General features: G+C 58.0%; 1 protein-coding gene across 4 annotated transcripts in view; it reads left to right on the forward strand.

The window, feature by feature from the left end:
• The window catches only part of ABLIM3 (actin binding LIM protein family member 3), a 54,369-nt gene extending 32,938 nt beyond the window's left edge, over positions 1–21,431 (forward strand). For 2 of the 4 annotated variants that reach the window (XM_039385245.1, XM_039385246.1), the window contains exons 3-23: positions 2,153–2,336; positions 2,737–2,849; positions 4,822–4,948; positions 5,061–5,154; positions 8,783–8,870; positions 9,686–9,744; positions 10,230–10,301; positions 10,680–10,835; positions 11,921–11,950; positions 12,430–12,559; positions 13,411–13,509; positions 14,917–14,967; positions 16,280–16,399; positions 16,653–16,717; positions 17,022–17,169; positions 17,864–17,893; positions 18,352–18,410; positions 18,919–18,979; positions 19,149–19,156; positions 19,710–19,790; positions 20,195–21,431. In XM_039385245.1, coding sequence (XP_039241179.1) covers positions 2,153–2,336; positions 2,737–2,849; positions 4,822–4,948; positions 5,061–5,154; positions 8,783–8,870; positions 9,686–9,744; positions 10,230–10,301; positions 10,680–10,835; positions 11,921–11,950; positions 12,430–12,559; positions 13,411–13,509; positions 14,917–14,967; positions 16,280–16,399; positions 16,653–16,717; positions 17,022–17,169; positions 17,864–17,893; positions 18,352–18,410; positions 18,919–18,979; positions 19,149–19,156; positions 19,710–19,790; positions 20,195–20,308 — 1,889 coding nt within the window. In that variant the 3' untranslated portion in view covers positions 20,309–21,431. The remainder of the gene's footprint in view (positions 1–2,152; positions 2,337–2,736; positions 2,850–4,821; positions 4,949–5,060; positions 5,155–8,782; positions 8,871–9,685; positions 9,745–10,229; positions 10,302–10,679; positions 10,836–11,920; positions 11,951–12,429; positions 12,560–13,410; positions 13,510–14,916; positions 14,968–16,279; positions 16,400–16,652; positions 16,718–17,021; positions 17,170–17,863; positions 17,894–18,351; positions 18,411–18,918; positions 18,980–19,148; positions 19,157–19,709; positions 19,791–20,194) is intronic. The other 2 variants (XM_039385247.1, XM_039385248.1) reach the window with 2 other exon arrangements.
• Positions 21,432–21,817: the final 386 nt, after the last annotated feature.

Here is a 21,817-nt window from a genome sequence, read left to right on the forward strand (position 1 = left end):
TCAGGAGGAGGAGGAGGGAGGTATTGCCAGCCTGGCTGAGAGGCAGTGAGGTGATACTCGAGTGGCTCCTGATGGGGTTGGAGCTGGGTGACAGATCACTGCCACCCACCCAGGAGACGTGACTGAGGTGTTGTGGGATGTCATGGGATGCAGCTGGGACTCGGTGGCCCTCAGGGCTGCCAGAAAGGGAGGAGAGAGGTTGTTTGAATCCTCCCTGAGCACCAGAGGAGAGCTGCAGAGCTGTAAAGCTAATGGTGCAGAGCTGTTGTGAAGGGCTCCTCAGCACCTTTATTAGAGCAGCTGCTCTCAGCCAGGCCAGTGGCTGCTTCTGTATGCTGTAAAACATCCCATTTCAGGCCTTTTTAAAGGTCTCTGGTCTTCCATGCTCCCAACACTTTGTACTAAGCAGGATATAAATCCCCATCCCCGTGGCCATACTTTGCTGCTCTTTCCCAGAGAACAGCTGGTTTGGGTGCAGGGGACACTTCCCTGGACGGTCCCCACTCCTGCTGCAGCCCTGTCCCCTGTGGCATGGGCAGCCCTGGATCTCTGGGAGAGATGTGGGTCCCAGGCTGCCCTCGGGGCTGACCTACACCTGCAGGGCACCGTGCTGAGCATCCTGCCCTTACCCAGCTCAGACATGGAGGATCCAGCAGGAGCTGAGCATTTAGACAAAGAGCTCAGACAGCTGCCAGCTTCAAAGGACCCAGGAGCCAGCAGAGAGAGCCTGGCAGTGCTCACTGCCCGATTTCCAAGTGAAAGGGAATATATAATGAGAGGAAATCCTCCTGTCTCACCTTCCCTCACCTCCTGCCACCTCTGGCTGGCTGCTGCCAGCTCCCACAACTGCCTGTCCCTGCCATGTCCGCCAGAGCCTGGCATGGGAGTGCAGCCCTGGGACGTGCTGTGGGTCCCAAAGCAAACAGGGCATAAACCAGCTTCATTTTATCTTGTTGCTGCTTCCTAATGCTGTCCCAGAGCTGGTGACCTGTCCCTTGTTGCTGACAGGCTGTTTTGGAGAGCAGTGGGTGCTGGCCCTATGCCCCTCAGGTGGGTACTCACAGCACCAGGGAGCAGCTTGGCCAAGAGATGCTCCAAAGGAGAGGAGCTGCATCTCTGCCCCCATGGGCCCTGCAGCAGTGGGTCCAGCTGTCCCCTGCCACTCTGGGGAGGGTGGCTGCTGTGTGGGCTGGCCTGCAGGTGCAGGCAGGGTGTGCAAGGACAGGACAGAGAGGTGCTCAGGCCTGAAGGGTAAAACAGAGACCAAGATGGGCTGTGCCAGCAGGTGCTCAGTCGCTCTGTAGTCCCCCCTCCACCCCATCACCCTGCAGGACGGGTGATGGGCATTGTGCAAAGGCTCCAGGAGCTGGTTCCTGTGCCAGGCCAGATGTGCCCTCCAGGGTCTGATGCTCTCGAGGTCTCTCTGGATGGAGAACTCGTGGGAGGGAAATGACACTGAGGCCGGGGCTGGCCACGTCTCCTTGGATTACTGTGATGGGCTGTGCACCACCCACGGTTCCCACAGCAGGGAAGGAAGTGAGGTTGGGCTGGACACCTATGGAAAAACAAGCACTGAGATCTCCAACCCCAGTGTGTCTCCGGACCTGTACCCATTAGGGCACAGCTTCATGTCCAGTCCAGGGAATGGGGATGGCTCATCACAGAGGCAGCCATGCTCTAGGGCATGGAGAAGACCTCTCCCTAGTTGTCCCTAGGGCATTCCCAACTCTTTGCTAGTCCTGTTCTCAGCTTCCTGACACAATGAGAATGTCAAAAGGAGGGGCTGAGCCTCAGCCAGGTGCAGTGGGTCCAGGAGGGGATGCCACTGGCCCTGCCAAGCTGTTTGTTCGTGGTGTAGGGGGGGGCTGCAGAGGTTCCCTCCCAGCCCTGGGATTTCCTCTGGGAGCGCCCAGCCCTGCTGTCCAGGCAGTACCATCCTGCACCCCGCCACAGCCCAACACTGACATCTTGTGGTGCTGGGAGAAGGCCCCAGCCCTCCGGTGGGAAGGGAAACCCTCTGAGATACCTGCAGGAAGCTGTGTCCCCAGGGAAGCCCTGGGACTGCTGCTGGAGAGGCAGCAGAAGTGGGCTCAGGGATCCTGGGCTGGACCTGCCCACTGTCCCCGTGACGGGTGCGTGTCCTCCCCTCCAGTGTGCGGCTGCGACCTGGCACAGTCGGGCTTCTTCTTTAAGAACCAGGAGTACATCTGCACCCACGACTACCAGCAGCTCTACGGGACCCGCTGCGACAGCTGTGGGGACTTCATCACTGGAGAGGTCATCTCTGCCCTGGGGAGGACCTACCACCCCAAGTGCTTTGTCTGCAGCACCTGCAGGTGAGTGGAAATCATCACCAAGCGTTCATGATCCCCTGGAGAAACCTTGAGCAGCTCTTGGCTGTGCACCAGACAGAGGGGTCTTCATTAGCCTGCAGCCCCTTGTGCCCCGTTCAGCATCACAGCAGGCACTTCCTCTGTGTTCTCTAAGTGGAAACCCTTGGGAGGCAATGAAATGGTTCCAGCCGTTCCCTTTGCAGCCTGGAGACCTCCCTTGGTCCTCCCACCCCAGCACATGTGCACCCTCGCTGCTTCCCCTCGTAGCCCTTGCCTGGAAGCCCCTCTGCTCCCTGGCACCGAGGGTCCCGCTGGCCCCTGGGGTGGGAGCTCCCGGGTAGCCCCAAGCACTGCATGCAGGGGAATGAGCAGCTCACACCTCCCCCCCTCTCCTTGGCCACAGGAAGCCCTTCCCCATCGGAGACAAGGTCACATTCAGCGGGAAGGACTGCGTCTGCCAAAACTGCTCCCACTCTCTCATCAGCACCAAACCCATCAAGATCCACGGGCCGAGCCGTAAGTTGACTGCTCTCCTGTTACGTGATGGCTACAAGGAGCAGGACCTCATGCCTGTGGACGATGCTTGGGGAGGGTGACAAAACAGGCTTAGGGGCCACGGGTGTTCACAGAGGTTTCGGAGGAGGAGGAACAGGGTAGTCCTGTGGCTCCACCCAGGATTGCAGGTCACTGCTGGTTTCGGAAACTCCCTTGGCCTGTTTGTGACCTGGGCAGGTGCCGCCACCCTGGCGGGTGCTGTCTGAGGTCATGGAGAGGTTTTGGAGCTGAGTTTGCTCTGAGTCAGTTGCTTTGTGCTCAGCTGCACCAAGATCTGTGTCCAAGTGCAGACCCTGGGACTACTCACCCGTGTGTCCTAGCACTGGCATTCCTTGCTGCCTCTACAAGTACTGAAAGGCTTTTTACACTCATCCCCTTGCTGTGATGATCCCCTGCTAAAACTCAGCTGCAGCAATGGACAAGCTCTTTTGGGTGGATTTGGCCTTGCTTTTGACCTCAGATTGGGATTACCTTCCCTTCATGCCATGCTTGGCAAGCCCTGGAGATCAGTGCCTGAAGCAGAGTCCTGCAGCCAGGGCCAGAACCAGGACTGTGGTCACTCTGTCACCATGGCGGCACTGCTGGTGGCTGCGTGGGTTGACTTACAAGTTGGTGCCCCTGGGAGCCCCCCCCTCAAGCTGCCTCCCCCCAGTTCTCACCATGGCCTTGATGGAATTAAGAGATGTGGCAGGGTTCAAATGAGCCTCAGCCAGAGGACAGGGATTCCTCCACCTTCCTCCATCGCACCCTGAGCTGCCCAGAGCCAGGCTGTGCCTGACCCACAGCAGCCACTGTCTCCTGTAGCAGTGCCAGGGGAAGGGCAGCCACATGCTCTGCCTCTCGCCTTCCTCTCCCTTCCCATCCCATCCCCTTCCCACCAGTGCTCCTCCCTTCCGGGGTTACCTGAGGGCACCATGCTTTATTCATGGACAGCTGCAGGCAGATGTAGCCTGCCTACTGCATGTGTCACTCACAGCCCCAGTCGCCCTGGCAGTGCCACCCAGAAGGGTGGCAGGGGAGGTGTGTGGGCTGGAGCCCATGCTGGTGCACTCTGCAGGGATGGCATCCCTAGGAGGAGGATGTTGAGCCTCTCTCTGCAGCTCCAATCCTGTGAGCAACTCCAAACCAGAGAGAGGAAATGGATCCTGGCTCAACTTGCTTTTTTCTAGGGGTCACAAATCCTCCCCCCTTAGCTTTGTCCAGTGGGCGGGGACTTGGCACAGAGTAGCTTGGGATGGGCTGAGTGGAACAGCCTGTCTGCTCCCGCTGTGCAGTGCCATGGCAGGGAGGGGGTTAAGGAGAAATCCCATCCGGGCAGACCTGCTGCCCAGGGGGAGAAGAGGACAAGGAAGAGTCAAGGTCAGGCGTCCGAGGCCCATGTGCTTCCTGCTCCCAGCCTTGATGGGAGCCAGGGGAAGCAGGGAAGGAAGGGAGTCTCGTAAATACTGCAGCGGGGCCGGACGTGGCTGCCGGAGAGCACAGCCCTTCCTCTGCTGTGCTCGTTGCCGGACACTTCCTACTGCTCCTGCCTTGAGGCAGCCCTGGGGACCTGCCAGGACAGCATAGCCCCTGGCCCTGGCTCAAACTTGTCACCCAGCAGGGAGACCCAGCTCTGTGCTGTGGCGGGTGCGTGGCTGGGTGCCAGCAGTACCGCAGAGGTGCCAGCTCCAGCCTTCCTCCTGGTTCATATGCTGGGAACAAGCAGACGTGGTGTATTTCCATAAAGAAATGATCCCCAAGAGGCTACCCCTGGAGTGGTCTCAGGAGCTGGGTGTTTATAACAGCATCATCACTAGTGAAGTCCTCGGGGGCAGAGTTTTCCTCTGGGTGTGAGGGGTCTGCCAGGTTGGATGACTGGGGTGCCTCGGTGTGGGCCAGCAGATTTGGGTGTTCCTGCTGTGTCCCACACTCCCCCCCTCTTCTGTGCCCCCAGACTGTGCTGGCTGTAAGGAGGAGATCAAGCAAGGCCAGTCCCTCCTGGCCCTGGAGAAGCAGTGGCACGTCAGCTGCTTCAAGTGCCAAACGTGTGGGATCATCCTCACTGGCGAGTACATCAGCAAGTGAGTGCCACCTTCCTGGCAGCACTGCCAGGCTCTGCCCCGAGGGGCTGGGGCTGCAGCAAGGGACTGTCCACTCACCCGCTGCTAACCCCTTCTCCTCCCTCTCCCACAGGGATGGCATCCCATACTGTGAGTCTGACTACCATGCCCAGTTCGGCATCAAGTGCGAGACCTGTGACCGGTACATCAGTGGCCGGGTCCTGGAGGTGAGTTCTGGGGCCACAGCCACCCCATCCCGGTCTGTAATAGGGACATGCCTTGGGGAGGTGTGGGAGTTACCTAATCCTGCCCCCCTGTCATGCTACCCTCCATCTCTGGGGGCCATGGCTCTTCCTGCAGCAGGTGTGTGGACACACCTTCTCTGGAGAATGGGAGTGGGGAAGGAGCACCAGAGCTTAAGAGAGGTGGCTTGGATGCCTGAGCTCTGGAAACAGCCAGAGTGGCTTGGATGTGGTGAGACGTGTCTGGAGTCCAAGATGTGGGGACATTAGCCTTAAGCAGCTGCTGCCATGCCTGGCTCTGGATGTCCCCAGCACACTCACCCCAGCCTACCTTCTGAGCCCATCCATGTGCCGGCAGCCTGCCTGTTGCCTTGGAAACATATCCAGCACGGCTGCCCGCTGCAGAGCCTGGGTGAGGGGCTGCAGCACCCTACCCATGGGCAGCAGTCCCCATGGCACACTCCTTTGCAGGCCAGCAATTGGAGCAGGGGGTCTCCTTCAGTGGTCCAAATCAGAGGGGACTTTGCTCATTGCATTGCTGGACAGTAGGAGCTGCTCTGGCAGAGCCACGGAGAGATGCAGGGATTCCACAGGGATCCCACAGCAAGGCGGCTGTGGAGTGTGTTTTGGGTGATGATGGGGCTGTACAGCCGGTGAGGGGAGTAAGGGTTGCTGTGGGGGAGGGACAGAGAGGTCCATCAGGGCTGGTCCTTTCTGGCAGCCAGGTGGTCACCTTCTGCCTGTGGCTCCTGCTCCTGGAAGTGGCATGTCCTGTCATGCTTTCTGTTTATACTGCAATGTATGCAGGGGGGAAAGAAATCCAGTCTGAGGGTAACCCAAAGGCTCAGGAGGCACAGAGAAAGATGTCAGAAGGATAACACTATGGAGCTGGGCTGTGGTGACACAGAGGCAGCAGTGCTGAAAGCATTCTCAGTTACTCCTGCAACCTCCCCTTCTGCAAAGCTGAGCGGGAGGGAAGGGCTCCCATATCTCTGTCATCCCCAGATTGCAGGAGTAGGAAGCTGTATCCCAAAATCAGAGGTACCGTGACTCCACTATGAGGCCACAGGTGCTGTGGGCTGGGTGACTGACTGTGTTGGTCTCCAACCTGCTGAGGGTTGTTCCAGGACATCTCCAGCCTGTTTCACTCACAGTCTACCAAGAAACCATCACCCTCTCTGGTCCTGGGAACACCCAGCCTTCCAAGGAACCTCTCTGAAGCTGGAGCCAGTTGCCAGGAACCTTTCAGCATCTTCCCCCTCTCTGGGGGGCTGCCTCTGCCTGGGAAGGCTTTCTGCTGACTCCAGGCTTCAGCAGCAGTCCCAGCACTGGCTGCTGGGAGCATGAGCTCAGCACTGCAGCAGCTGCCAGGGGCCGGGTGCCCATCACGGGGTCACTTCATCAGCAAATGTCTGAATGGAGCAGGGCAAAGCCAGAGGCTCCCCAGACATCAAATCCCTGCTGCTGCTCCCCTGGGAAGTCTGGTCCCTGATAGCCCTGTGCCGGGACAGAGCACCCTCAGCCACCCAGAAGTGTGAGCAGGGAGGGTGTTATGTGTTCAGCGTGTGAGGGTAGTGAGAGGAGTCAGAGGGGACCTGAGACCCCTGTCATAGAATCATAGAATGGTTTGGGTTGGAAGGGACCTTAAAGATCATCTCGTTCCAACCCCCTGCCGTGGGCAGGGGCACCTTCCACTAGGCCTGGTTGCTCCAACCCCTGTCCAACCTGACCTTGAACTCTTCCAGGGTTAGGGCATCTGTTCCAGGTTCAGGAGCCTTGCAGCCCACTCTCCCTACCCTCCCTAGTATGTGCTTGCTCACAGTATTGAATCATCTATAAATCCAGAGGCTTTAATTGTCTTTTCTGTCAGAGTGTGAAATGGAAAGGGTGCCTTTAAATAATTTTAGGCATTAAGGAGGCTCCTCATGCTATCCCAGCAGCCTTCAGGCATTCCCAACTGCTCCAAGCTGTGCAGCCAGGCTTGGATGATTAATGAGTCTTTAAGGGACCCAAGTGATAACAAGCAGTTATCCCTTGCAGCCTCTACCAGCCTTGTACAAGCTGTAGCATTAAACAATGCAAAAGGAACAAGGTTTGTGCATGGTTTGGAGGGTTGCTGCTCAGGAGGAGTGCGGGTGTTGAGATGTTGGGTGGCTTTTGGAGAGATTTATGATGAAAAGCAATTTGGGACTGGGCTGGTACACACCACAGGGGAGCAGCCAGTCTCCCTCCACATGACATCTTAGAATCATAGAATGGTTTATGTTGGAAAAGACTTTAAAGCTCATCTCATTCCAACACTCTGCCATGGGCAGGGACACCTTCCAGTAGACCCATCCAACCTGGCCTTGAACACCCACATCCTGATCTGCAAAGCATCCCCTTTTAGCACAATCTGACCTGTGAGAGCAGATAGGAAAAGGTGGATATATATGGGGTTTTTTTTCCTTACTGTCAGCACAGCAAGCTGTTGAGGGTACTGATAGAGTCCAAGAGCACTAAACCCTTCCCAGATTCAGAGAGGGATGGGGGAAGGAGGAAAGGAAGAGGAGTCCAAACTCATTTCCCCTGCCTGCACTGAAACCTTCCACTCATTTTTGTTATAAACTGGAGGGGGAAGGCCACTGGCTGCCATTTGCACCCCAAGGACACTGAATTCCAGGCTGATTTCTATGGGCAACCCATGAGCAGGTTCTCAGTTATCCTCACAGCAGATTTCCCTGTTGATTCTCCCTGTTTCAAACTGGCTCCAGCCCCCTCTATCATAACCCCCCTTCTTTGTCTGTGAGAGCCTCATCTTCCCTCTGCCACCTTCAATTCTTTTTCTTCTTCTCTTGGATTATTATGGGAGTAAAAAGTTCTTTTCTGGGCTCCCAGCCCAGAAAGCGAACCTATAATTGAAATGCTAGGAGACACTTTGAGGGGGAGCAAGCTCCCAATTTAAGCTGTTATCCCTGTCAAAGAGCGAAAGGAGCAGCCTAGCTTCCTCTCAGCTGGGGAAGAGCATGTCACTAGCACTGAAGTTTGGGCATCGCTCCACCGAAGGAGAAAAGTGTCTTTAGGGAGGAGCTGGCAGTGGTAGCCAGGGATGGTCTGGCAGCAAGAAGAAACCTTTGCTTTGCGAGGTTTATCTTTGGGGTCCTTCTTCTCCCTTTACTGCTTCCCTGTTGTGACATCCTGGGCCAAATTTGCTGGTTTTTTTCAAAGCTGTAGAGGAGGAGCTGGTGCAAAGCATGGCTGCTTAGCTGAGTGCTGCTGCAGAGGGCCTTGGCTATTTGCAGAGTGCAGGGATGATTGATTAGGGTTTGTAGGGTACCTTCTCTGGGGGTTTGGGATCTCCTGGTTCTGTTTTCCTGTGTGTTGGAAATCTCAAGGAGATCAGAAAATTCACAGTCTGACTTGTAGTCCAGCAGGTCAGAAACACACTCGTGATGAAGAGGTCTCTGGTTTTCTCCATGTTGATGTGAAGGTCTCCGAGGCCAATGCGGGCAGTTTTGTCCCATTCACCTTGTCATTGTCTGCAGCAGCGAGGGTTGTCAGGGTCACTCGCCCTCAGGGACATGAGCAGGTCCTGCCTTGCTCAGGGGTCCCTGTTCTCTGCTCACCCCTGCAGGCAGGAGGGAAGCACTACCATCCCACCTGTGCCAGATGTGTCCGCTGCCACCAGATGTTCACAGAAGGAGAGGAGATGTACCTCACAGGTAGGGGTGAGGAGGGACCCCTGGCCCTGTGTTGGGGTGTGGACCAGAATGGCTGTGTGTGGGTGTCCTGGCTGGGGGGACTTTGGGGTTTGGGTCACTATGGCACTGAAAGGGCCTCTTTGTGCAGCAATACCCCCCTCCACTGCTCCCCAGCACCTGCACTCTTCCTGGTTAGGGTGGCAATCATTTCTCTCCGTGAAACCTTCCCTGCCACTGAGCTGGAGGAGACTGTTCCTCATCGGAAGATTTTTTTTCCCTGCGAGTCTCCCTGCACAGCTGGGGAGCACTGCTGGGCATGCCTGGATGCGTCCCTGGCCTTCTCCCAGTGAACAGAGCCTGGGATGGGCGCAGGGTGCTTGTCTCCCTGCTCTCCCCAGCCCCAGGGGAGGGTGGTCCATCCCCAGCTCCCCCAGTCCAGGTTAGCTGGCAAGCAGCACTGGAGGGGTAAGGCTTTCACTCAGCACAGATGGATGGTTTGGGTTTGGTTTTGGCAGGAGCTTATGCCCTTAGACCTGTTTTAGGGGCTGTTTCCAGCACAGAGGGAGGGTTTCTTTTCTCTCAGTAACCCCTGCTTGCCTGTCACAGTTTAGTAGGTTTGGCCACTGCTCCTCAGGGCTTGGGAGCTGTTTCATTCCTTAGTACAGACAAACAGTCCCCAATGTCTTGAGTCTTCCCACCAGGCATGTTCCTATGGCACTGCTGGAGATGGCAGGGACAGGATGGGATTCTCCCATGGCAGGGGAACCGGGATGATCCCTGGCAGTGGGGGTGAGCTGTGTGTGGAGCTGAAACACTTTCCCTTTGCTGCGTTGCAGGCTCTGAAGTGTGGCACCCGATCTGCAAGCAGGCGGCCAGAGCAGAGAAGAAGCTGAAGGTAGGCAGCAGGGTGAGGGGCATCTTAAGAGGTGGCACATCCCAGGGGATGCCCCCAGGTCCCTCTGCAGGAGGGGAACTGTTGTGGCAGGGTCTAAGCTTGGAGTGGCTTCCCGAGGCTGCCCAGAGGATGATGGGTGGCTATTAATGGACACCTGGTGGTGGCTGTTAATGGACACCTGCCTGGGGAGGGGGCACAGCAGTCCCCTCACAGTGCCCTCACTCCTCTCTGCACCTGACTGGCCATGGGAACAGTTGTCAGCGGGGTCTTGCCAGGCCACTCCAGATCTGTCCCTGAGAGCTGGATGCAGGGCAGCCTGAACAGCCATGGGCACGGGCAGGCAGCAAGTGAAAGTGCAGAGAAACTGGACCTTCAGTGAAATTTTGCCCCCAAACCAACTATTTGGCTTCTGTACCCAGCATGGCCTGCTCAGGGGTCCCTCCTTGCCACGCTCTCACCTGCCTTCCACCTTTCTGCCTCCACAGCACAGAAGGACGTCGGAAACCTCCATCTCCCCTCCTGGTTCCAGCATTGGCTCCCCGAACCGTGTCATCTGTGTAAGTACAGCTCTGCCCCTCATCCAGGGCCCCAAGGAGGGGATCAGCAGTTTCCAGAGCTGCTCTTCAGTGTGAGGTCCCCCAGGGACAAGCCCAGCATTTGGGGACAGCATTGACAAGCCGTGTCCCCTTGCCCCAGTGCCGTGCTGTGCCACCAGTGCAATTGGCACGGATCAGGAGCACTCAGAGGGGCACAGTCCTACCCTCCCAGCTCCTATGCCCCTACGCACTGCTGCCTCTCAGGCATCTCCTCTTACCTCTTCTGCTGCTGGGGTGACGGTGGGCTCTGCCTGCTCCACACTGTGCGTTCCAGCCTTCCCTTCCTTCTCTCCTCCTCTTCCTTTCTGTCTCTCTGTCTCTGTCTCTCCCTCTCCCTAGGCTAAAGTGGATAATGAGATCCTTAATTACAAAGACCTGGCAGCTCTTCCCAAGATTAAAGCCATCTATGAAGTGCAGCGTCCTGACCTCATTTCCTACGAGCCCTATCACAGATACACGTCGGATGAGACACTGGAGAGATATAGCTATGGGGAGGTACTGAGTGTTGATATGCCCAGTGCTGGGATGCACAGGGACCAGGCCCCAGTTTGGGGGAGAATTGTGTGTGGGTTCGCTCACTCCAGTGGGAATACTGCAGGGAGGCAGGAGTGGGGATAGGATCTCTCCCGGAGGCTCATCGCCACCAGGAAGAGGGCCTGGGCTGAAAATAAAGTGTTGATGCTGCTGCTGTAGAGTAAGAAAGAAACCAGTGACCTTACCAGTCACCAGTGACCTTACCAGTCACAGACCCGACTGCAGGGATAGCACTGCGTGGGAGGAGTGATGTGGCAGGGGAGGAGCCCATCACAGCCCACAGCGGGGGAGGAGGAGGTCACACAGCAGCACATGTGCATCCCTCCAGGGTGGAGGGACAGAGGATCCCCAGGCTCAGCCCAGAGCCTGGCCCCTGGCACACAATCCTCCTGGCCACCCAGCACAGCACAGCACCCCTGGAGCATGGCAGGGCTGCCCTGTTTGGTGCCAGCCCTGCAGGCAGGAGAAGGGGCTTGGTCAGTGCGTTTCCACAAGACTGTGATGAGATGATGTCCCAGCAGCATGTGGCATGGGACTGTCCTGCCTGCCCAGGCAGGCTGGGACTGCTGGATGAGTTCAGTAAGTCCACGGAAGAGAAGGTCTGAGCAGCTCACACAGAGATGGGGCACCTGAGGTAGTCTTGGAAGGGGACTTGATGATGGCCAGCAGGAGGAGCATCTCTTACATCAGCAGCCCCAAGGTTTTGCCCAAAGCCTGGCTTCCTCCAGCCCCCCTAGGCTTGGTGCAGGCAGCATGGCCATGGCCCACTGTGGAGCACCCAGGAGCCAACAGCTGCCTTCTCCCCTCGCAGCTGCTCCACTGAGGTTTCTGAGAAGGGGTGCAGTCTGCTGGTTCCTCATGCTAGTTCCCCTCTTGGCCAGGGGCTTCCTGCCCAGTGTCCTGTACCACCAACCACCCTAAATGCCTGGCAGCTGTAACTTGGAGAAAATCAGCTGCTGTGGAATCCTGGTCTGTCACTGCTCCTCTTAACCATGTGCTGTCTCTCTCTCTCTTTTCCTCCCCACTTTGCCTCCTGCTGCCTCCAGTCCCTGGGGACCCTCTCCCCATACTCGCAGGTAATGCCCCTGCGGGCACTGGGAGGTCTGTCACCTACTGCTGCTGCAGGATGTCCCTCTGCCCAGGACAGCTGGGGCTCTGCTGATCATCCCCCCCACAGCTGTTGGCTGCCCCAGGGTGGGACCCCTGTCCAGGACCCCTGTCCTGTCCTTCAGGCCCTGAGGAGAACAGGGTGCAATCCCTCCCTGGCAGAATGGACCCAGGGTGCAGAACCAAGCACAGGGCAAGGAGACAATCTCCAGGGAAAGAGCCTCTGGCTGGACATGTCACCTGGTCTCAACTCTGGGCTTTGCTGCCTGTGCTTTGGCAGCAGGGGAGGCAGAGCAGGGTGGGGACCCCCTCTAGCCAGGACATGCACTGCCCATAGTGTCACACTGCAGAGCACCCTCCCGGGCTGCCCCAGGCACAGGGATCCCTATCCATGGGACACCTCCTGCTAGCTCTAACACCACTCTCTCCACACCTTCCCCATCCCCAGGACATCTATGAGAGCTTTGACACGCGGCAGAGGCGAGCCTCCAGCCCTGGCTACATCGACTCCCCCACCTACAGCCGCCAGGGCATGTCCCCCACCATCCCCAGGTCCCCCCACCATTTCTACCGCTCAGGTGAGGATTTCAGCTGCAACCCCAGGCTGAGCTAAGCTCAGACCCCCAGGTGGAGTGGGGATCACCAAAATGCCACTGAGACTTCTGTGGTCTCTCCTCTGGCAAGCAGGAGGCCTGGGGGGGGGCGTCCACCAGGGAGGCAGTGATCAACTCTGATCTGTGCATCCTCTGGTTCCCCCGACTCTTGTCTTGTGAGCAGCAAGGAAAGGCTGAGAAGGCTTTGTGGCTCAGACCTGAGCTGGGGCTCATGCAGGATGGGGTGGGGAGGCAGGTGACCTCCAGATCCGGTGAAGAGCCCCTCAGCTGTCTTGGTAGCTCTGGGATGGGTGTGCACGAGTGTGCTTGTGCCCAGCCAGTGCTGTAAGGGAGGTCCTTACACGTGCACACGTGCATGCACGCACACCCCGGAGCATGTCGGGGGGAAGCAGAGTGTGTCTGTGCCATGTCTCCTGTCCTTCGGAGCTGGGAAGGAATGACCTGGAAAACCTGAGGTCAGTAAGTCCAGAGGTCCTGCAAACCCCAGCGCTTCACCGCCAAGGGTCCGTCACCGTTTGTCTCTGCAGCACGCTCGGCTTTCCTGTCACCAGCAGTGGGGCAGCTGGCTGTCCTGTACCAGCACCTGCACATGGGGTTTCCTCTGCATCCCATCTTCCTCCGGAGATGCGGGAAATCTCCCCCTGCTCCATCACTCCCTATCCTGGATCACGGCCCGGCTCACATCCCTGTGGGTTGCCCACAACCACATGGGTTGCCCCTGCTCTTCTAACACTGCTGCATTTAACACCCATTTTCTTCTGCCTCTTGTTCTCTCTCTCGGTCACTTATGGCTGCTTCTGCTCGGCACCGCGTAGGCACCGAGAGTGGGCGCAGCTCCCCCTACTATAGCCAGTTAGATGTGAGGTCCTCCACTCCAACCTCATACCAAGCACCCAAGCATTTCCACATCCCAGGTAGGCTCTGGAGCACCCCGGTCCCTGGGGAAGCGCCGTGTCTGTGGCATGCCCGCATGTGCCGTCCCCGCTGTGTCGCATGCGTAGCTCCGCCGCCTGCCTAGAGCCAGCTGGCAGCAGGATCTACCCCTGTTAGAGGCCATCCATAAACAGGACCTGCAGCTTGAACCCTCCTCCCTCCCCATCACCACCCGGAGGTCCCAGAGCCGCCTGGAGTCTGCTTGATCCTTGCAACATCCCTCTTCTCCCTCTTCCCTGACCTTCCTCCACTCCCCACACGAAGATGAGTCCCCTGGTGAGAGCCTGCCCCCTCCCTTGCCTCCCCCCAGGATCACCAGCCGAAGCGTGTCTGCCGGAGGCATTTCCGCACCCACCCGCTACAGATGACTATTTTATACTCCCCCTAGGGCCCGCTGCTCCCTCCCCCCAGATCTTCTGGGCTTGCCAGATGCCTGCTCCCCTTCTGCAGGGATTGCAGGGGGCCACCAGGTAAGGGCCACCACCCGCTCCCAGCCATGCAGAGTCCACGGGAACGGGGACGGAGCGGGCAGAAACGGAGAGTGGGGTGGGAAGCAGGCAGAGCTGCTTGTCATCCTTCAGCACATGCAGGGGGGTCAGAACCCCAGACAACCCCAGTCAGCTGTAAGCATCTCCCACTGCCCTTGTCCTCCTTCAAAGCATGGGACTCTCCACAGTGCGTAGCTGATGCCCTGGGACAGCACCATGAGGACACCCAGAGGCTCCCCACCATGTCCCCAGCTCCCATCCCATCCCTGCCAGGGTTTGGCCCCGCTGCCCGCCCTGCCCTGCCCTCCCGCTGCCGGTCAGTGGTTTATGGATGGCCCCCTCCCTGCTCCGCCAGCTCTGCTGCCTGGCCCCTGCGCGGGGGCTGCAGCTCTCGGCGCCAGGCTCCAGTTCGCTTTCCCTCCCAACTCGCTCTTTTCTCTCTCTGCTGCGGAAAGAGGCTTTGGCTGATGTTGTCTCACCCCAGGTAGCTCACAGGCGGTTCTTCTAGGTGCTGGCACCCCGAGAAACCGCCGCAGGGTGAGCGGTGATGCCTCGCTGCCGGCTGGCAGGGGCGGCCGGCGGCTCTGGCTGTGCCCGCCGCACCCGTGCATGCTGACGCTGGGTGCTCACTGCATGGCCTCTGCTCACCACTGCCCGCAGGCAGCCCGGGACCGCCCTCCTGCTGCCCGGGACCGCGCTCCTGCTGCCCGGCACGCCGGCCTGGAGCTGCGCTCCCTTGGGACACGTGGGCCCGGAGGCGGTTGTGTGATGGAAATGTGGTTGTGGGGGTAGTATCTCCTGCAGGACCTCTGTCCTGCCCACTCTCGGCACGCCCACACTGACCTCTCCTTTCCCCTTCTTCCCTTCTTTCTTCCTTTTCTTTCTCTCTTCTTCCACCAGCTGCCGGCGAGAGTAACATCTACCGGAAGCCCCCCATCTACAAGCGCCATGGTACGATCTGCCTGCTGTGTGTCCATCCCCATGTCCCCGTGGGGACAGGACCAGCATGGGGCTCAGTCCAGCTGAGTCATGTCCAGGGGCAGGGTGGGAGGTGAGGGCAGGCGTCAGGACAAGATGTTTGGGCGCTGGACTTTGGTGGTCTGATGTTCCTGCCTCCCCTCTGGGCAGCAGAGTGCAAGGTTCAGTGGGAGAAAGATGCTGCTTTGGACCACATCCCTGCTATGAGGGATGGAGGAGAAAGCTGTCAGCAACACCAGGGTAGCTGTGGGAGGGTGAACAAGGCAATGATGGGGTGGCAGAAGGTTCAAGAGTGGCCGTTGATTTCTGAGGCCGGGAGCCAGAGCAGCCTCAGAAAAGTGATGAAGAAGGTAATTTGTAGTTTCACATGGAGCCCTGGAGAAAAGTCACAGCCCATCCTGGATAGATGCTCCAGGGTGAAACAGGCCTGGGAGGTGTTGCAGGGTGGGGAGGGTGTTTGGTGTCTCTCAGTGGGGATGGATTGCACTGTCCCCACTTGCTTCTGCACATAGAGGGACACCAGCTCCCCCCAGCAGTAACTGTGTTTCCTCTCTCTCCCTGGACTTTCCCTTCCCTCCTGCCCAACTCCCACTGCCCCGCTGCTGGCTGCTCCTCCTGCTGTAAGTACCTGCTGTTGGCTGGGTCCCCTGTGCCTGCTGGAGGTGGTGGGATGGCCCTGCTACACCTCCTGTCCTTGATGTTCCTTCCCCTGCGAGTCTCCCAGCCTCTGGTGCAGCAGAACTCCCCTCTGGGTTTCTCACCTATGCTGCTGAGGCTCAGTCTGTGTGTGTCCCTGCCACAGGGGCCAAGCCCCTGCCAGAGCCCCTCTGCTCCCTCCCTCCTGCACAGCCCACTGCCACCTTCCCCTGGCAGTAACCCGAAGAGCCCTTTCCCTGCTGGGACTGAGCTTTCCTCCATCCCCTCTCTCACTTACAGGTGACAGGAGAGCACAGGGAGGTTGGTGGCACTGGTGGGACTGGGATTGGGGTGAGCACTATGCAGGAGCCAGTGCTTGTGGTGCTGTGGGCTCTCAGCTATTTGTGTCCCTTCCCAGACGCATCAGCGACAGCCCCTCTGCTTGTCACTGTCCCCACCATCTGCCTCAGCACCCTTGTCTCGAGGAGATGTCAGCAGTTTGATTATTCCCAGCTCTGCTACAGGCTGTCCCAGCCATGAGTCGCTGGCAGTCTGGGGGGGGGAGAGGATTTGCCTTCATCCCTGAGTGGATCTTTGCAGGCCCTCACTGTAGTTCTACCTGCTCCTTTTGCAGACAACCCCTCTGCAGCCACAAAAAGCAAAACCAGTGAAGACATCGCGCAGTCATCCAAGTACAGCCCTGCCTACTCCCCGGATCCGTACTACCACTCCGAGTCAGAGTACTGGCCCTTCCAAGGCTCGCCAAAAGGTAATAAATGCCTGCTGGACTATGAGAAAGGGAAACCCGTTCCTGCCCCCAAACCCAGCCACTTCCTAGGAGGGAACCTTGCTCTGAGTTGTGTCTGGACCCGAAGGTGGTGTTGGGCTGAAGTACCTGCCAAAGTGACCCTAAAATCCTGGGAGCCCCTGGGACTCAACTGTCCCCATGTGGTTGGGAATGTCTCCTCCCTACCTGCCTTCACTTTTGGCCCCATCTGACTCCCTCACATGTCTCCTTGCAGCACCCCGGGCCCGGAGGTTCTCGTCAGGTGGTGAGGAGGATGGGTACGACCGGGGCATGCACAAGGTGAGTGATGTCCCTGCCCACAGCCCAGTGACGGAGAGCTGACAGCAAACCACCCCTGGTTGGCTTTGGGGAGGAGGCTCAGCCTAGCTCTTCCACCCAAGAAGGGGCCACCACTGTCCCTGCTGTCCTGTGCCATCTCTCCCCACCTTGGCCACCCCCAGCACAGGGTCTGAAGGAGGGGGAGCAGATGGGAGATGCTGAGCCCATGCCAGGAGATGCCATGCCCTGTCATGATGTGCCAGTGGGCATGGAGGGCTGGGCAGGGAAAGGAGGGGTGCGAGGTGTCTTTCCCTCCTCTGTCCAGATCCAGAGTGGCATTGGCAGGCTGATCCTGAGGGAGGAGATGAAGGCTCGGTCCAACTCCTACGCAGACCCCTGGACACCCCCTCGCAGCTCGGCCAGCAGCAGAGAAGCCCTGCACACAACTGGCTATGAGGGCTCCCTTAATGGCTGTAAGGATGATCCTGTCTGTCTGTCTGTCCCACCCAGTATGGCCCAGCCCCTCTGGGAAGTTTGCTGGGGTGGAGAGGGAAGAACGAGACTAGGAAGGGGAGGGGAGAGGAGAGGTGCTGGGCACAGAGTTGGCCTAGGAAAGCTCTTTTCGTTTCTGGAGAGCTCCATTCTTTCCCTGTGTCCCAGCTGGGAAGGGGCATCACCCAGTGGGTGTCCAGGCAACCTGGTGAAGTGCCTTGTGGGGTGGCTGAAGGGTCCCTTGAGAATCTGGCATTGCAGCCACGCTGGGATTGCTCTGACCTGTTTGGGCTGGCTGCACGTGTGCTTCACTAATGGCACCTCTGGGACCTCCTGGCACCCCAGACCTGCTGAGCAGCCTCAGGGCTGCCTTGCTTGCACTGCTCTTACCACACAGCACCCAGGGCACCCATCTCCTCTGTCCCTGGGGCTATGATGGGGCTGGGGGTGCTTGAGAACCTGGCAACACAGATGGCCCTGCCTGCTCCATGGTCTCCATCTTCATGGCACGTCTGCCCTCATGGAGCTGGGACTGTTTGGAGGTGCTCAGGGAGCCCCTCAGCCCTGCGGGACTCCAGGGAGCCCCAAGGAGGACCCGTGGGGTTGGGAACAGGCAGCACTGCATGGCATGGGGTGCTTGGTCCTCCCTGACAACTGGCTCTGCTCTCCTTGCAGCTCCCAGAACCCACTACCTGGCCGACAGCGGTGAGTGTGTGACCCTACAGCCCTCCACAGCTGGTTCCCCATGGCTGGGGGGTCCGGAACCCAAGCTGGAGGAGGTGCTGGGACCAGGGATGGAAGAAGGGAAGCAAAAAAGGAGCCCTTGAAAGCCTGTGCAAGGGTAGAGCTGAACCAGGGCAGAGCTGATGGCAGCACTGGGAGAGGATAAGTCAGAGAAACTGAGAGAGGAGAATGTGTTGTGCTGAAGAGTGAAGAGGGAAGGCTGCCATGGGAAAGGGATTTTCAGGAGAGGAATATCAGCACAGGAGGAAGCCAGGCTGGAAATGAGTTGGAGCTGGAAGGAGACAGAGCTGGGTGACTGTGGAGCTGGGTAGTGACAGCTCTGTGGGAGCACAGAGGTAGGGTGGCCCAGTGGGTGCTGTCCTGGGATGTGAGGCTCATCCCTGCATTTTCTCTTACACATCTTGCTGGCTTCTTTGCAGATCCCCTCATTTCTAAGTCGGCCTCCCTTCCTGCCTACAGGAGGAATGGGCTGCACAGGGTAAGTGCCTCCTGCTCACATCCAGCTGCCGCCAGGCCTCTCTGTGCTGTTTGTCATTCTTCCCAGGCTCCTTAAAGCCCCCAGTGCTACCCTTCCAAGACTAGGGTGTCCTGCTTCTCCCTTCTCTGCATCTCTGCTGTCACTGCTGCCCTGTGCCAATCCAAAATGACCTTTACTGGGGTCCAAATTGCCTTGTTCAGGCAGTACCTGCCCTGAACTCTCCACAGGCATGTTTCAGAGAGATACTGGTGTTGCTTTCCAGCACAAGAGCTTTGCTTCGTATCCTGGGCTAGTGATTGCTTGGGACCAGGAGCTCTGGTCCTGCCTCTGTATGACTTGGGCTTGTCACTTCACCTCCTTCTGCCTCAGTTTCCCCCCTGCCAGGTGTGGGGAGCGGGTCCTGCTTTGGCATGGTGGGGTGCCTTCTCTCCTGGGAACATGGGAGATGCCATGCTGAGTGCCTGGAGGAGACCCCCTCTTACTCCTCCTCCCTCTGTTCCTCCCACAGCCTCCCAGCGCTGAGCTTTTCCACTACGACAGCACGAATGCCGTCAATTGGGGGATGCGAGGTAAGGGGCCACGGGGCCAGGGACCCTGTAGGCATTCCAGAGCCAAATCCTGTGGGGCTGCCACCTGCAGGCAGTTCTGGAAAATGAGGCTGGAGGGAGGATGGTGGGAAGATCCTGGCAGCGGAGGCGTCAGCAATGGCTCATGTCTCTCTTTTCTCTCTCCCCACAGAGTACAAGGTAAGATGCTTCTGCTGCAAGGCTTGGCTGTCAGCCAGAGGTGGGAGTCCCGGAGATGTGTCTATGTGTCCCCAGGCTCTTCAGGGGGAAGTTTTGCCCTCTTCCTGCAATGCCCTGCCTTCATCCCCCTCCATCCCCTACATGACAGCCCCGTCCCAGGACTGTGGGGCTCGGACCAGAGTCCATCCCCTCCTGCCAGGGTCCCAAGCACTCGGATGAGCAGAATTGTCTCCTGGGTGAGGAACAGAGAAAGGTGGTTGTGCTGTGATTTCCTACTCACACTTGTACCCGGGTCACTCCTGGTTTCGCAGAGTGAGCAGGCTATTCCAGAGCCACCAAAGGGATTTAAGGTGGATCAGGATCACCCTGAGAGCAAGTCCCTCCTATGCCTTGTCCCATCCAGTTGCTGGAGTCAGTTGTGCCACCCAAACACTGCTAGACATGGCAGGAGGAGGTTTTGCCTTGGTGGTCCCCATGGCCTCATTCCCAAGTGTGTCTCAGTTGTCTTCCTCTGGCTCCGGAGCTGCCTCATGGTCTTCCTGTCCCTGTGCAGATATACCCCTATGAGCTTCTCCTGGTGAAGACAAGGGGGAGGAACCAGCTGCCCAAAGATGTGGACAGGACTCGGTTAGAGGTGAGAAGAGCCTTTTCCACTGGGGACAATCTCCTCAGGGCACAGAGGGACCTTATCCCGTGGGGTGTCCCTTTAGCCCCAGCAAGCAGTGTGTGGCTGTGAGGGGATCATGGATGTGTAGAAGCATCTCTGTGTCTCCCCAGGAGCACTGTCACGGTGGTCCTGCTGCTCCACTGGCCGAGCAGAGCTGTTCCTCGTGCCCACAGCACGATTGTGTTTGGCAGGGGCAGGAGGGAGGCAGGTTCTCCCCCTCTCCAGAGTGAGAAGTGCTGAGAGTTGTGGCACCTCATTGCCCCAAGCGGGCAGGAGATGCCCTCAGAGCCCCTCCAGCCTGGGTGGTTGCTGTTGGCCCTGGGTGGTGGCCAGAGTCCCCAGCTCTGGCCCAGCATCCTGTCTCTCCCCAGCGGCACCTTTCCCAGGAGGAATTCTACCAGATCTTCGGCATGACCATTGCTGAGTTCGACCGCCTGGCCCTGTGGAAGAGGAATGAGCTGAAGAAGCAGGCCCGGCTGTTTTAAATGCAGTGCACTATAAATATATACATACCTATAAATATATACATAGAGAGATCTCTATATTGCAGCTCTACATGATTCTCGGTGCTGTATGGGGCAGAGGTGCCCTCTGCGCCCCTGAGAGTGAATTGGAGTCTTGCAGATCATTTTATGCTCTGTGTTTCCTTTACTTTTCCAACCTTGTTTCTGTATCAATCTGTGGGTTCTCCCGGGAGCTAAAGCCACATGGTTCCTGAAGCACTTGGCGTCTGTCACTGCTGCCCCACAGGCACATGATGGAGGGGGGGAGGATTTTCTTGCTGCAGCCACAGCACCCAGGGCTGGGGGAGAGCAGGGCTCTGGGATGGGTTTGGGATAGGGGTGTCCCATCCCCCTCTGCTCAGCTGCTCTGTGTATTTACTTATGGGTTGGAAAAGGCCCCAGGCACAATTGCAGGAAAGTGGGATCTCAGTAGGAGCTCCTTAAAGCCCTCCCTGCCTTTACATGCCATGACTGGGGGTACCCTCGGGATCAGAAATGCAGAGCTTGGGGCATGGGACAGAGAAGTGTTGAGGACTCCATGGGGAGCTGGGTGCACCCCCATGTCCAAGGTGAGAGCCTGAGCTCCGATGCCTCCAGGGCTGTTGGCTTTCCCTGCAAACCCATATTACCAGTTTATCCTCCCAAGGTGCCGGAACGGCAGCTTTCCAGGCCATCCCAAAACCAAGCTCTTCTTAAATGAAATAGCCAAAGCCACCTCCTGCCTTGTGCAGTTTCTTGCTGTTCTTGAGGTTTATCCAGAGTTGAGAGGGGACACCCTGGGGTACCCAGTCCTGGGCCCCAGATCTGTGGCTCTGAGGCCTCAGCACTCATGGGGGAGTGGTGGGGGTATTCCAGCTGGGAGCTGGGGGAAAGATCAGAGACAGGGAGGTGGGGATGCCAGACCCACTAACTGCTGGACCTCTCCTGGGTTTACCTGAATTACCCCATCATGGATGCCTGAGTCCCTGATGAATCCCTCTGCAAGCCTCTGGGAATGATGGACATTCCCAGGGCCATTCAGCATTCCCTCCACTGCAAACTATTGGGTTGGGAGGGGGTTTGGCTTATTTTTTTCATAAAACTAATAAGGTTGTTTCCACACAAACATTTTTCCTGGTGTCTGTGGTGCTCTGGTTTCCTATTTGCTTGTCCATCACAATTTTCAGACATGTGACAGGACTGAACTGTTACAAACAGGCCAGGAAGCTGTAGGATATCTCTGCAGGAGCCAGGTCAGCAGGGTTCCTCCGAGGGTACAGCAAGGGTTTTGCCTTCACTGTGCCAAGGGCCAGCTCTGCTTCTGCCTGTTCTGGTCCCCTCTCCTGTCCTGGTGTTTCCCATCAAGTGGATTGAATGCTCTCCTTGCCATCAAATGTTGCCCAGCTTGTTGCCCAAAAAGCCATCACAAGGTTCCTGTGTGAGGCAGCAGAGATATGTGGGGCCCCTTGCAGGGGTTTGCCAGGGTGCAGGGGGCTCAAGACAGGAGATCTC

The sequence above is a fragment of the Pipra filicauda genome, unplaced genomic scaffold (assembly GCF_003945595.2).
Source record: "Pipra filicauda isolate LSUMZ 115617 unplaced genomic scaffold, ASM394559v2 scaffold3_size10097308_pilon, whole genome shotgun sequence".
Lineage (NCBI taxonomy): Eukaryota > Metazoa > Chordata > Aves > Passeriformes > Pipridae > Pipra > Pipra filicauda.